Source organism: Haliaeetus albicilla, chromosome 12, assembly GCF_947461875.1.
Source record: "Haliaeetus albicilla chromosome 12, bHalAlb1.1, whole genome shotgun sequence".
NCBI lineage: Eukaryota > Metazoa > Chordata > Aves > Accipitriformes > Accipitridae > Haliaeetus > Haliaeetus albicilla.
Genome location: NC_091494.1, coordinates 27352514 through 27367726, shown reverse-complemented (window position 1 = coordinate 27367726; position 15213 = coordinate 27352514). Strand labels below are relative to the sequence as shown.

General features: G+C 51.3%; 1 protein-coding gene across 4 annotated transcripts in view; it reads right to left on the bottom strand.

Annotated features, from left to right (window-relative positions):
• Positions 1-15213, bottom strand: part of CORO2B (coronin 2B) — a 45566-nt gene that overhangs the window by 19643 nt on the left and 10710 nt on the right. For 3 of the 4 annotated variants that reach the window (XM_069798673.1, XM_069798670.1, XM_069798674.1), the window contains one exon: positions 2893-3093. In XM_069798673.1, the coding sequence (XP_069654774.1) occupies positions 2893-3093 (201 nt within the window). Of the gene's footprint in view, positions 1-2892; positions 3094-12296; positions 12364-15213 lie in introns of all 4 variants that reach the window. The other variant, XM_069798671.1, reaches the window with a different exon arrangement.

Genomic DNA, 15213 nt, shown 5'->3' with positions numbered 1-15213 from the left:
TTCTGATGTGCAGGCAGAGGAACATATGGCCCAGCGTATGCAAATGCATTGTCACTTGAAGCATAAAGCAGAGGGGTTTCTGGTGAACATTTCTGAGCAGAACAGAGGGCAGAAATGTAAAAAAAACCAGATGGCAGCAAATCAAATCCTGAGTAGATCTGCAGTATCTAGGTTACCTTAATTATGTTCAGCTAAATATGGATGCCAATTAATTAGAGGGCTGCTGATTTCCAAAGAAAATTAGTTTACTCTTAATGAGCTAATCAGTCCCTATTTAAAAAAAAAAATGAAATTATTAGACTGTACAAAGGCGTGTGCAGCCACTTGACACAGAGTGCCAAGGTCTACTCCGGCTGGGATTTACTGGGTGCAATATTGCCAGGATTTCCACACGGGGCTGACGATCCCTTCAGAACAGGTTGCAAATGGCATTGTGCTCCCTCTGCTCTTATCCCACTGGGACCAGGCTACGTTTGCCAGAAAAAAAAGGTAATTTGCTGGCAATACTGGGTTATTAGCTCAGGATTTAGGACCACGAGCAAGCGGTGTGTGGATGGGCATCCTCCCAGCTTGGGCTCAGTGGCGTGGGGAGGGAGGCAGAGATGGAGGCTGGAGCACTCCGAGTGCTCAGACAAAGCTCCTGGTTTTTCGAATATTAATGAGAGTCAAGCTGTGTGCTGCAATTAAAATGCTGATTATAATTTCTTCCATCTGTAGCCGATTCTACTCCAGAAATTAAAGAGAAATTCAGAAGAGATGTGAATGTTACATGGGGAAAGTGTCTAAGAGGAATGCCAGGGCGTGGGGAGATGGGGTGCGGAGAGGCTCGGAGGGGAGCGCTCCCCCATGCCGCTGTGGCCAGCTTTGCCACCTTCCCCTCCCGGATGGAAATCCTGGTGGGTTTGTCACCGCGACTTTGCTGTCCAGCAGCCTGACAGACAACCACCTTCTCCCCATGCACGTTGTACGTCTTCATACACGGTGTGCCTTCAAGTTACATGGGGTAGGTGCATCCTTAAGGGGAGTGAGCGCAGCTCCTCCAATGTCAAAAATGCTCCCGAGAATGAGTGACTCGGAGCCCCCATGTCCCCTCCTGCAGCCCAAGAGCCGTGGGGCGAGGGAAGGGTGCCCAGGGATGGGATGCTGGTACCAGCTCCAAGCTGCTGGTCCACACGCTGGAGCACCAGCGGGAGAGCAGCAGCAGCAGTGCGACCGTGGTACCCTGTGGCAGTGCCCTGCGCTCAAGTTTCAGCAGCAAAGCAAAGCAAAGGTAGTATTTATTTCATGTTCAAGGTCGCTGCTGCCCAGCTTTTCCTCTAAGAGACGCAGCTCTGCGTCTGCTACGGGGATGAGTGCTCGGCCAGGAGCTGCTGCTGCACACCAAGTGCAGTCCCACGGGGCGGCTTCTGAAGCATCAGCTGAATTTACAGGAGTTTAAAATTGCATGAGCAAGAGATGTGCGGATTCACGTGGGTACTCACGCAAAGAGCTGGGCAAAGTCTTAGCTGGGGAAGCAAAAGCCCAGCGCGGTGGGGAGAACGGATACATGCTGCAAACAGGATTGATAGCGCAGAGGTGTGTGCATCGCTTCTGCCGTGCAAAGCGCTTTAGACAGGTAGAGCTGTAAACCGAAGCCCAGAGCCCTCTGCACAGCACATGGCTCCTGGGCATTGGCTACTGGTAAGGGGCTACGGCTTGGTGGTGGAGTCTTAAAAATAAATCTTGTCTGAGGTGGCATCTGCTGCAGTGCACAAAGCAAAAGCCCCTGGGGTTTTGCAACAGGAAAACTGGGTGCACAGCCGTGGTCTCCCTCTCAGGCTGCCCAGGGTGTGAAATTTGAGGGCTAAGATTATACAGACAAGCTGAAATAAAGGGTGTCTTGGTTTCGGCTGGGATAGAGTTAATTTTATTCCTAGTAGCTGGTACAGTGCTGCATTTTGGATTTAGTGTGAGAATAACATTGATAACACACAGATGTTTGAGTTGTTGCTAAGCAGCTCTTATCCTAAGTTAAGGATTTTTCAGTTTCCCCTGCTCTGCCAGCAAGCAGGTGCACAAGAAGCTGGGAGGGAGCATATCCAGGACAGGTGACCCGAACTAGCCAAAGGGATATTCCGTACCATAGAACATCATGCTCTGTGTATAAACTGGGGGGAGTTGGCCGGGGTGGGGATGGATCACTGCTTGAGCATCAGTCAGTGGGCAGTGAGCAATTACATTGTGCATCACTTGTATTTTCTTGGATTTTGTTTCTCTCTCTTTTTGTTATATTCCTTTTCATTACAATTATTATCATTATATTTTATATTATTATTGTTATTATTATAGTTTAGTTCAGTTTAGTTATTAAACTGTTCTTATCTCAACCCACGAGTTTTACTTTTTTTTCTAGTTCTTCTCCCCATCCCATGGGGAGTGGGAAGGAGTGAGCAAGGAGCTGCATGGTGCTTAGTTGCTGGCTGGGGTTAAACCATGACAAGGGCAAGGACCTGCTACCTGCTCGGCAGGACAAGGGGCTCCACAGGGACTCCCTTGCTTTCTGGGAGCTGCATCAGTGAAATACTGGGGTCACAAACCTGCGTGGCCTCTGCCACTGAGAAGGGGCAGGGTGGAGGTATGCCCACCACCCGCCCTGCCGGCACGTGCTCACTGAGAGATGCCAAAAATGCTTTTAACAAATGTTTCATTTCCTTCCTAAAGAAAAAACTCAATTCACTAAGGCAGCTGTAAATCCTCCCTTCCCCGCACCAGAAAACCCCAGTAAAGGACAGCAGAAGCTTCAACGCATCCTGCTGCAGGAAGGGATTCCCAGGACGGAGAGTGCATCCGCACACCTGCCCTTAGGGACCGGCTCCGGATCGGAGTCGCCTCCGCCAGGGCCAAGCCTCTTACCTGCTCGAGGGGGATGACGAGGAAGGACCCCCCGCCGGCGCTCTCTGTCACGATGGCAAGGAAGCGGGCGTTGACAGCGCAGAAGTGGTTGTCGTGGACATTCTTGGTGATGGGGATGCCATCGAAGCAGTGCTCCCGGCTCGCCACCTTCCCGTAGACATTCCGAAACTTGGAGCTGCGGTACTGCGGGCGCCATGACATCTGCGGGGCAAACGCAGAGGGCTTAGCCTTCCAAAAATACCCCACCTGGGCTGTTTCCCAGTTGCTTTCTAGTTTCCAACCTGTGCTGCGATAGGGATTTTGCCTGACAAGGCACAGCAGTATCAGGGCAGTCCAGATCTGCAAATATAACACCTTTGAAAAAATGTTAGATGTCTCCCTGGTGCAAGGTACAGCTCACAAAAGGCATTAAAAGGCTCTCTACTATTGCAAAATTTAAGCTGATCTCTTTTTCAGCATGAACTCCTTATCTAGAACACACAGCACTACTACTTCATGTGCATATGACAAATGAATTAAGGCTTTTAATGTGACGACTTGGAAATGGATTAGTCTGGACCACATGAAAGCATGCATCAGGGCAGAATAAGAGCACTTAGGCAGGGAGTGAGCATCGGAGAGTTGGTACACGATGCGTTCAGCTGTCTCAGCTTATTTTGCACGGGTGTCCCTGCGTGGGCTAACCCACAGCATCGCAGAAGCACTTGCAGGCTGGCTGCCATCGCTGCCAGTGGTGAGATGCTCCCAGGCACCCGCAAACTGATCCCAGTGGACCAGGGATCCCAAGGACCCCCTAGCTCATCCTACTTCCCCAGAGCAAGTCCAAGCACTGCAGATGCATGCACAGAAATGAGTGTGCTTTCACTTGTCCTCACTACTTTGCTTTTTCTAAGTAAAAAAAAGGACTGCTCTTTCCAGTTCGCTCTTCTTTTGAACAATCCTTACGATAGCACAAGTGTCCATAAAATCTATAAAGATTTAAGGCACTTTGAGTGTGCAGAGGAGCATAAGCGTTTAAGCCACGTTAGAGCAGCATAAGTACTCAGCTCTATCCAAACACAGGGTAATTGCATGCCTGAGGACTCGTAGCCGCTCGCGTCTTCATAACCAGCATCTATCGACAAAAGCACGTAAGTGTGTACTTAAAACACTGGGTCACCTGCTGAGAGCATCTCTCGGTGCAGGGCAACACCACAGAAAACACTCCTGTGGCTGCTCTAATCCTAAATAAATCCAAGTCCCTGCTTCCCAATAAACTCAACACCATGGGCACACCATTGGGAGCAATGGTGGGTTTGAGCAGTGTCTCCTGAATAGGAAAGGGGAATGCTTTAAGACTGGAAGCAGTAGCGTTTCCATCTCTAACTTTTATAAACAAGCTCATTGGCTTAATTCATGGCGATGGGGCAAAAGGCAGAGGGAGGAGCAGCAGAGGGTAATAGCCTGCACCATGCATTATCAGGATGATGACATGGGACATGTTGCAGTGACATCGTGCGAGCAGAGCCCCGGCTGTACCAATACTCCTCGCAGCATTCAACGCCCTGCCTGCAGGAAACCTGCCTGTAGGCAGAAATCCTGTGCAAGGATCCCACTGCGCTGCCTTCACCCACCCATCACACCCAAAATCCCAGCTGTATTTTCCATCTCACCAGCAGCACATATGCTGGGAGCATCCTTCTGAGGATGCACGGCAGCACCGGGGCTGCCCGTTTGCCATGGAGACGATGCTGCAATCCCCAGGCTGCAAGGAAAAGGGACACAGATCCTTGAGGATTTAACCCGGAATGACAGCAAGAGACATTTTTGGCTGGAAAGGTTTCTGCTCTGAAAAAATGCAGACTCACGTCCAACAAAGCGCTGTGAATCTTTGCCAAACCTACCCAAGCGGTCGGAGCCAGGCAGGGCAAGGAAAAACACCCCGACCACAGCCTGAGGAGTGGCTTTCAAGAGTTACACTAAATCCTACACTTTCCTTTGTCTGAACAGATGAGTTTTCATAGCGAAATTGATTTTTTTATAATGGTAAAAAAGCACTAAAATATATTTTGATATTTTTTAAGCTCTCGATTTGTTCTGTGACCCCAGGACTTTGACTTTGCTCTCATTTCTGCCCTCTGTGCCCCTCTGCTCCAGACCTATTGCAAAAAAAGCCCCAAATTCTACTGAAAGGGACACTTGCCCAATCCTTCCCCCACTAAACTTTTCAGATGCCTTGTAGCGTATCCCCACACAGGAGAAAACCCACAGACCCCCCTCCTGAAACTCCTCCTGCCACGTGGGAGGTAGCAGAAAAGGGGCTCTAAATATTTTCTGCATCCAGAAATTCAGCTTAACGAGTCACTGCCAAACAAAGCCCCAGCACAAATGAGCTCCAAGCAGCCCAGAGATGTGATTTTACCCTTGACGTGGCTCCTCGCGCGTGTGCTATGGATGCTCCCTACTCGCCACGGTCCCCAGACACAAGAGCGATGCTGCTTCCAGGACCTCACCACTTTTGCATCTCTCTTTTTTCCAGCCCTCCCTGTTTTATTCTTTCATCAAAAACTGGGCAAGTCTCCACTCAGCCCCCGCCACGCCGGGAGGAAGCAATAAGCTTAAGTGCCTGTTTCGCTCGAGAAATCCAGAGTTTCTTTCCCTTAACCTCAGTCAGTATTTCCTGTAAACAGCGTCACATCGCCCTGCGGCCCCAGGGACGCAGACAGCCCGGAAACGCCGGCAAAAGCCCCGGCGAGGGGCTCAGGGCTGTCCAGAGCCGGCATTGTGCAGCGGGCGGCTCCCGGCTGGGCCCTTTCCTGCACATTTCTGGGTTTGGCAGCCGGCGGAGGCTTTCCCGCGCCAGAAATAGCTCCCTGTGCCGCGTGGGAGAGCTGGGAACCTGGGGGGGGCTTGCAGGGGTCCCAGTCCCACCGGCTGTGGGGAGCATCAGCCTTCGGATGGAGAGGGTGCTGCGGTGAGGGAGGAGTGGGGAAAAGCAGCTGATGGGACAGTTTTGCACCAACGGGAGGGTTTGGGTTGAAAAATAAAGAGCTCAGTGTCCTTTGGCCGTTCATCTGGTTCTGAAGCAGGCTGCTCCTGCCGGCGTTGTGTCCCGTCACTGCAGCAAGGTGCTCAAGAGGTGGGTGGTCAGGAAAAGTCCACTTTCAAAACATCATCTTTGTGTCTGGTCCTTCAGCAGATGGCTGTGTTCTCCAGCTGGAAAGTGTCCTGCGGAAAGCAGCGTCTTGCTCTGCACTGCTGTTCACACCTCTGGGTTTGGAACATGGAGGTGCTGCCGGCATCGAGGGGATCTGCCCAGCCTGGGTTGCCACGCTCTGCCTGAAGCCCTTTCCCTGTGGAGCCCACTGGGCCGCAGGAGGCATTACCCACAAATAAAAACCTAGAAAGATATTCTGGCTGAAAAAAATGACCAGTTTCCCATTGCATTATCCCATTTGGGTGTTCTTATGAGTGATGTTTCAGTTCTGGATTGATGAAAACTTCAAGTTTCCAAGCAGATGCCAGCTTTATTTTTCCATTTAATTTTATTATTTATTCCTCCACTTATTCATCCCCACTATATATACTTCAACCTTCTCTTTGAAGCTAGTGTCTGCAGGCAGGCACATCTCATGGGGCTTCCAAGCATCCAGGGGATGGGGGAAGGAGCAGGAGCCCTTTGGTTTCTGCTGGCAGCCCATGATGGCTGCAGCACTGAGTCCATGGCAGCGCTGCCAGGGACACCCCGGCTCCAATTTGGAAAGATTTGCCCGGCACCCAGGATGTGGACAAGAGCACAAACCCACACGCAAGGCCACCAAGGGACCTTAGGGATGCCAGGAGGAAGAAAGTCAATGAAAAACCAACGTGCAAAGTATGGTGCACCGCCCTTGCACTGCAAACATGGCTGCCGATGGGTTGCACATGGGAAGTCTTCCCAGCAAAATACATGGTTTCACAAGAAACACCACTTTATGATGGAAAACTGTTCAAAACATGTCAAATTTTCTAGCCGGGAGGATGAAAATCTCTTATCCCACAGCCTCTGCAATCCAGGGTGGAGATATAGTTTCAGATGGGAAATAGTTTTGTTATTTACTTATTTATTTTCCCTTCACATGCTGCTTTGCAGAGTCCTTCGCTCCCCGGGGTTTCCGGGCTCAGAGGGGGCACGCTGGAGTTCGGCGCTCGACAAACATCCTATTTCCTGGCCAAGCAAGCGAAGGCTTTTGAAGACGAGGAGGGGATGGAGAGGAGGGGGGATGCAGGGATGCTTCGGACACTGGTGGGACGCAGCTCAGCACTCCCCTCCGGCGCCGAGTATTTTGCAGGTGGTGCTGACGTTTCCCAAGCGGGGAGGAAAACAGCCCCTTCCCCAAAGGAGTTCGACTCAGGCAAGACAAAGAGGGAGAGGAAAAACTGGAAAAAGTCACCCAGCCACGGTCCCAGGCCAGCCCCTCTGCCCTGCGCTTCCTCCCGGGGGGGACAGCAACAGCGACCGGGGGCTTTGCACGGGTGTTTGCGTGTGGAGACCAAAGCGTCTCATGTCCCACGGGGTGTGGGGAGAGATGTCCGTCACCTGGCCATGATGGCATTGTTGTGGCAAGCCCTCCATGTGCCAGGGGACAGGAACCTTCCCCAAAACTTAAAGAGAAACATTGCATTTGCTGTCTTGCCCTTGAATTTAAACCCTTGCTCCATCTGCATTTTAGCAACTGTGGAAACAAATGGCATTTCAAACTCTTGGGGATTTTTGTTCCAAATTTCCTTTTTCTCCTCACTTACAAGATATTTGCAGGGTTTTGACTTGAATTTTGCAAAATTGTGTCTGTTCAGAACCTATCGTTTTCATTGCAAATTATTTTCCCCCTACGAATACCCTTCTCTCTGCTCTAGAACACAAAAATGAAAAAAAGAAACTCAGGGTGAGTCAGGGATGCTTGAGAGCCCCTCAGCCATCACCCTGCAGCTGACAGGCATGCTGCTGCCGGCTGCTCTCCGAGAAGATGCAGGATGCTGGAAAACAAAAAAATCTGCTAATTCTAATCTGTGTGCCACTTGCCCTTGTGCACTTGCATAAAGCTGCAGATGTCCCTGGAGCCCTGGTCAGCCCCAGGTCAGATTGAACTCCCAGCAGCGAGGGACCAGCGCCTGTCACCATGCAATGTGCCACATCCAGCAATTCTGGAAGTTATTATCCAAAGCATTTGCTATCCTACAGTATGTAATTTTTATGAAACTCACTTTTTGAGTAATTCTCTACATTCTGCTGATGCTAATGGGCATTTTTATTTTTCCATCACCTCACTCTCAATGGCTCAGAGGCATTAAAAAAAATTATTGATTTATTGGAGTCATTTCCATCCACCTCCAGAATTGGACTAATGTGCCACCATTTCCAAGGTTCATTCTAGTTCTGCATTATTCTTGGACTCTGGTTTTTCCTTTCATTACAAAACTCCTCCCTTGTTTTAGGTTGAGCAGAACTTACAAGAAAAAGGAGAATATTGTAAAGCACTTTGAAGTGAGGCAATAAAATAAATCACATCCCCAATCACAACATTCAGCATTAACATTAACCTCATGAAACAAGCAACAGCAAAGAAATTCTCCGCTCCACTCTGGTGTTTTTAGGCTCATTGCAATGTTTTACTTATTTAAGCGCTTGAGGGGAAGAGCATGTCCCAAAATCCCAAGCTGGAAGGTGGAAAACTCTTTGGCAACAACAGTTAGAGCAGAAAACAGGCGTGCTGGGAAGCCCTGAGCAGGGATACAGGCCAGTGCAGAGCATCTCTATCCCCTTCCTCTCCTTGCCCTGCTCCCCCCAGCAGCCCGGGGGAGGGGAAGGCCAGGCAGCACTGCCATCCTGCTCCTCCTCTCCGAACAAAAGAACAAAGCAGCTCATTGAGGTTTCATAATCGGAGCAACCATATCTGTCGGCGCCGAGCCGGGCACCGAGGCTGGGGGGAACATCCCTCGTTCAGCAAAAATATTTCATTGAAGGAGAAATAGAGAGCAGCGCCAGACTGTTTTCTGTGTGTCATTGCATTGGTTGTGGTGCTGTTCCTCAAAATCAGAGGAAAACACACAGACCTGAAGGTGGGGAAAGGCCCCAGGGACAATATTATAGGCAAGGAGCCCGGCGTTTGCAGCGCCGGGTGAAGCCTGCCGCGCTCCCTGGCACCTTTGCAGAGTTGCATTAGGATCTTGCTCTGTCCCTGCTCCACTGCAAAAGCAGATATGGGGAGAAGACGGGCAGGAGCATGCAACGTAGGTCGGTTAGCAAGAGATTTTCCATATACGATAGGGCTGGATTAAGGTGACGATGCTGTGGAGCGGCTGCAGCCCCATACCAGGGAAGGGACAGGCAAGTTTTCCTCTCTGAGAGCGCGGGCTGCTCTGTGCATGGAGGTTGCAGAGAGCTGACTTCCCTCTTTTTCCCCGTCTATCCCAGGAGCTGCAATATTGCATCACGAATCACAGGGCTGACACAGGAGCAAGAAATGGAGGCATCCGTTTCTTGGATGGAGGAGCTGATCCAAGCGGCATCCGCCCTGATCCGTGGGAGCGGGGAGCTCCGCGGGACGAGATGCAAAGCAACCCTGCAGCTGCAGAGGGGTCAGAGCTGCCCTGTCCTGGGCAGCCTGCGAGCTCCTGCTCCTTGCAGGGTGGGGAAATAAGCTTTTAAGTGGGTGTCTCAGACTGCCATTCAGTTTTACAGCAGAGAGCAGCTTCAGGAGCAATTGCATTAAAAAAAAAAAAAACAACAAAAAAAACGAAAAACTTTTTATTTTGCAGGTTTTTCTCTAGGATGAAGGACTGGTACCCACCCCGCAGCCACCATCAGCTGGGCAGAGCAGATGCCATGGGGCAGGCAGATCTGACCTGCGTGTCCCAGAACCACACACAAAACCCAGGAGGACCAGCTCTGCCCACATCCCCCTGGGAACAGCACTGCCATTCGCCTGGAAAAAAGAAAAGGAACCAAGAAGCAAAAACTCAGCACCTCTTTGGAGGCTTTTCTGATCTGCTGGCAGCTCCAGCCTTTGCCTACCAGCAGCAGCAGGACACAGCTCTTGTCTCAATGTGTTTATTTTTAAATGCATCTTTTCAAGCATCGGGAGTCTTGGCAACAGCAGCCGGGAGGGAAAGCTTGCGCAAAGAGCCCCTAACACTGCAATAGGCAGTTACACAGCACAGTGGACTGTAATCCCTAAAAAATCTGTATATCCTATATATAACAGCGTTTAATCTGCCTCAGTCATGAAAGCTTTCAGAGAAATGAATTTCTGCTTTCACCTGTACGAAGCAGTCATTTTGGGGGGGTGGCAATCCACACCCCCCCCAGCCCCAGCGCAGCGGGAACCCTTTCTCCTTTGCACTGTGCCCTCCAGCAGCATGCCAGCAGGGTGACAAGGGGGCTGTGGCACCTACAGCAGATCTTTGGGTTGCTGTGATGGCACATAACATCTCCTATGGCCTCAGAGAGGTTTTTAATGGGAAACCAGTGCTCTTTCATCGTGACCGTCTGACTTACTGTTCTGCCCATGGTTAAGTATCAGGGTTATGGCTGACTAGCATGAAAAAGATATTTGCATGAAAAAGTGTGTTGGGAAAAGGAAATGCAATACTCATTGTTTGCCTAGAAAATCTGGGGCTTCCAGGAGGGATTTTGCAGCACTCCAGGAGACAGTGCCTTTCCAAAATCACATTATTCCCTTTTTTCTTGCCTCCTCCTGGCACAGGCAGAGGTTCTGGCGAGCATTCCCCATCTGGGGCTTTCCAGTTAAAGTCAAGGCACGGTTTTGTACGAAGAAAACCAAATACAACAGAAACCCACCCCCTCACTGCCCCTGTGCCTCCCTTGCATGGGGTTATTTTCCCTCGCCCCTCTCCGGAGCCAACACATTGCCTGCACATCCCTGGAAGCCGCTGGGCACAAGTTATTTTCCATCAGAAAGGTCAGTGGTGCTCGAGTTTGACATTTCAAGTATCGATCAGCCATTAAGGCAATGAAGTGTTACTGGGCAAAAACAAGAGCTGCTTTTCCGCAGGTCTTAACCAAGGAGATGGCTTCATCTGTTAGAAGCACAGGGCTGCCTGATCCCACCCTGCCCTTGCCCAGGGACACTCCTCACAGCTCCCTTGTGCAGAGAGCAGGGAAGAAAACATCAAAATAGTTCTCCAGGGCTTATTTTGGAGGAAAAAAGCCACTACCAGACTCACTGCCATACCACACTCCTGAGCACCCTGCCACGTGCCTTCCAGCACAGAGCCATCATCCCCAAAGTCCCCACGAGGCAAGCGCAACCCTGCTCTGCTCCTGATGTTCCTCCGCACCCGCTGAGCATCAGCACTGGGGGATTTAGGAGCCTCGTGGCCGAGGGGGGATTAAACCCCTTCCCAAAGGACATGGTATGTATCGGTCATGGACTTGAGTGGGAGCCCAGGTCCCACAACAGCCAGGAGCAGGGGACGTGCACCTGCGAAGCCCTGGGCTGAGCAGGCTTGTGCTCGTAGCCTAAATCAACGCTGGCAAACAGCAAAACACTGTCCCTGCAATCACTAAGTGGTGGGGGAGGCGCCGCAAAGCCACCTCCTTGCCCCAACCCTATCCCCGCTCGCTTTGCTTGAGCAAAGCCAATATTTTTTTCTACTCGGAGAGGAAAATGCACAAGCAGGAGCTGGCAGAGCTGCTGGCGGGCTGTGGCAGGACTGTGTCACCCCAAGATGTGTCCTGCCCAGGCTCCTCCAGACACGGAAGACGGGATCTGCTCAGTGCATGCCCAGTGCGTTAGCAAAGCATGTACGTAGGATTGATGCTGCTGGAATCCACTCGCTAAAGAAAAGCCTGAAATTAAACAGCTATATTTTGATAAGATACTCAGCATTGCCAAAATTAGTCATCAAATGCTTATTGTTCCATGCACATTAGATTAGAGCCAAACAAATGCTGATTTTAATCTCTCCAGTACTCTAATGCTCTGATGCTTCTCAATTCAACCTTGAAAACGGCTTTTGTTCACATTAATGGCTTTCATGCTAACGAGGCTCGGTAAGATTTAACATTTAGGCACATCCCGCTCTTCATTTTAATAACAATTCCACCACAGTGAGCAACACATGTTCGCAGTGTGCAGGCATAATTCAGCCACCAAATATGTCTGAAAGTCCAGATTCAGCGTTGCTGCAGGATTGATGCTTCAGCCAGGGCACCCGGGCGCGTTTGCAGCCCGAGCTTGACTTAAAAGCAGTCGGGCTAAGAAATGCCGAGTCTCCGCTGTAAATTAAGTGGTTTCTCCCATGCCAAGGGACCTTCAGAGCAGAGCCAGCCAGTTGGGCTCTTGGCTTGCTTGGGCTCAGCTGCTGTTTCTATGCATCTCTCTGTCCCAGCCTTATTAAAATGCCCTGCGCGGGACACTCACCAGGCTGCCGTGCTTGCTCCCCAGCACGCTAGACTTGTGGAGGTCTCTCATTGACTCGACAAGAGCTCTGTGCAGAGAGGGAAAGCAAAAACATTCAATTCACCATCCCAGGAGGCTGAGATAAAACACACAAACCCTTCCTGCTTCTCCGCGCCGCAGTGTTGGGCAATGCATGGCAGGATCTGACCCCCACAGGGCTGCTCCCGGATAATTTTTGCACGAGCCAGAGCATCACCAGCGGCAGGGCACAAGGCTGAGCTCCCCGAGCCACCGGCAGCAGCCATCACACCGACCCCCATCTCCTCTTCCTTGGCGACTGCCAGCCCCCTTTAGGATAATTACGCATCGCCGCCTACTTTCTTCTAGAGAACAAACTAACTCCAACACAAATAGGTTTTGCTCCTGAGACCATTAGCAAATGGAAGCATTTACGTACACGGCACATTACCTGACTCATACCCAGTTAACATGCTCATTAACCTGTCCAGAAACCCTGGGATCAGCAGCGGGATGTAAAGCAACATCTATTCATACACATAAGTAAAGTTTGCTGGCGAGTCAGCTGCTTGCTCAGAGCCCCCAAAGCACCGGTGTGGGCACGACCACCCCTCGCCTGCCACAGCCAGGGCAGGATCCGGCCCCAAGCTCCGCATGGGGATGGCCTGCCATGGCAGCGGGGCTGCGGTGGCTGTGACAGGCAAGGGGCTGATCCCCTTCTTTGGGGAAACACAGAAGGGAGAACACTATTTTGCTAGACATTTTCAGTGCAACCGGCTTTTGCAAGCACCAGAAATGGGGGGGGGGCACGCTGAGCCATGGGAAAAAGCTGTTTTGCACACTGCCATAGCACAAACTTTTAAAATGGTACATTTTCAAAGGCTTCAATTTTAGAATTTGTGCTTCTCTGCAAGAAGCCCTTGCGTGAACTTTGAAAAAAGGCAGTTTGCATGAAATCCAGCATAGGCTGATGGACACAGCTTGTTGACACGTTCCCAGCCCGTTTCCCCCCGAGGAGCAGCCCCAGGCATCAGGGACGTTGGCCAGAGCCCCGCACACCTGTACCAGGCTGACAACATGCAGCAACACAGCAGCGATGATGATCAGAGTCCCGAAACCAAGTCCTGCCGGCCTGAGAAAGTTACAGGGGCTGGAGGGGAAGAAGGGGTTTAATAGTTGTATGAGGTCAGTTCAGGATTATATACCGACCACTAAAAAGCAGATTATGGATATTTGTGAGGCAGGAAAAACAGCACATTCCATTACAGAATAACTATGTCGATAATGAAGAATAAAGCTCCCCATTAAGCCTCCATGCAGTTATTATGGTTTGGATGGCTCGGTAGATGACTCCAAGATAACATCAGCGATGCCACGGGACCTCATCCATCTCCCGCTGCTGCGAAAATGCGGTGGCTCCCGGGCTGGGGCCCATCACAGCTCTGCTCCCCCCCAGCACCGGTCCAGCTGAACCCCTGCCCCGGGGTCTCATGCAGACCCGTGCAAGCCCCTCCGTGGCTGCCCACAGGCACATAGTCCCAAATGCCATCAGCATCCTGAAGGTGCTTTTACCTTCAGATCAAGTTTTTCCATGCATGTTTCGATCCCTCAGTAAAAAGTTTATTATACACAACCCAAATTAATTATAAATGTTCAAGAACAGAGAAAAGAGTCTCCTCCTTGGGAAGTTTTCTTCCCCATTCTGATATAGGTTTGATCCCCATGAAAAGCTGAAGGCTGATAAGCAATTGCATATTTTTTGCTTTATTGACCCAACATGGAGACCCGGGGCACCGCGCCAGGCAGAGGTCAGCAGCCTTCAGTGCCACAGGCACGCTAGTCCTCACCCTTGCCAGCTGACGCCGCGCGAGGCAGCGTCCCTTGCCGTGTGCCCACGGCAAGATGAGGTGCCATCGGCCCCCTCTTCTCTTGGGGGGAGAGGTGAATCAGCCATGCAGGGAGAGGGTCCTCCTGCTTCCGTCTCACCCCACCAGCTCCATTTGCACCGTGTCCTGCCGGGACGTGGTGCTGGAGTGTCTTTCCCATGGCTCGTGCATGTTCATACCACTGACAAGAGACCCCATCCTCCCCATCCCCACCAGCCCTTTACACATACACACTCCACGGAGCAGGGGAGAGCCCTTCAGCCTGCTCTTGACAACACTTTGGAGACGCAAATCCTACAACAACCAGCAGAGCTCCTTGTTTTCTCCTTATTTATGCATCTGGCTTATGGCACAAACAGCTGGAGCGGCAGAGGGAAGCTGAGCAAATGGCTTCAGCTCTGTACCCAGCCGCAGGAAACACCTTTGGGCTCTAATAAACACCGGAATAAATGCACTAAGCAGGGCCTCAAAAAAGAGCATGTTCCTATAAAACAGGCTGTCATGTTCCCAGCTCCTCCGTCCCGCTGGGCTTCGCCCTGCCTGGCACAGCTGGACAGCAGCAGTGGGGACGAGCTTGCAGACCACATGGCAAAGCTAAAAACTTTGCTGGGGGGAAAACGGAGGTGCTGGGGGTTGGTGTGGGGTGTAGCTCAGGTCTCACCCCATCCAGCACCTCACCAGCAGCTCCCTACCAGCAGCAGCAGCCCAGTTCACAGGGGGATGCTGCCAGCCCGTCGGAGGGCTGTACACTGGTACGTGGGACATCCGCAGCATGGGCTCAGCAGAGCCCCCGGAGCACACATTGGGTTAAGGTTGCATTAAAAAAAACAGACTTGGGGTTTGATGCTGAATTCACCGAGCCCTTACCTGCGGGGTTTTGCATTTGCCTGTTTGCTGGAGAGAACAATGAGATAATGGATTTAATTGCCTTGTAGCGCAGGAGCACCAGCGCTGACGTGGCCTGGCTGCTTCCTTCACAGGCGGGCTGGCACCAGCAGCTCCTGCTGTGCCCCAGGAATGTGCCCCCCACCAAT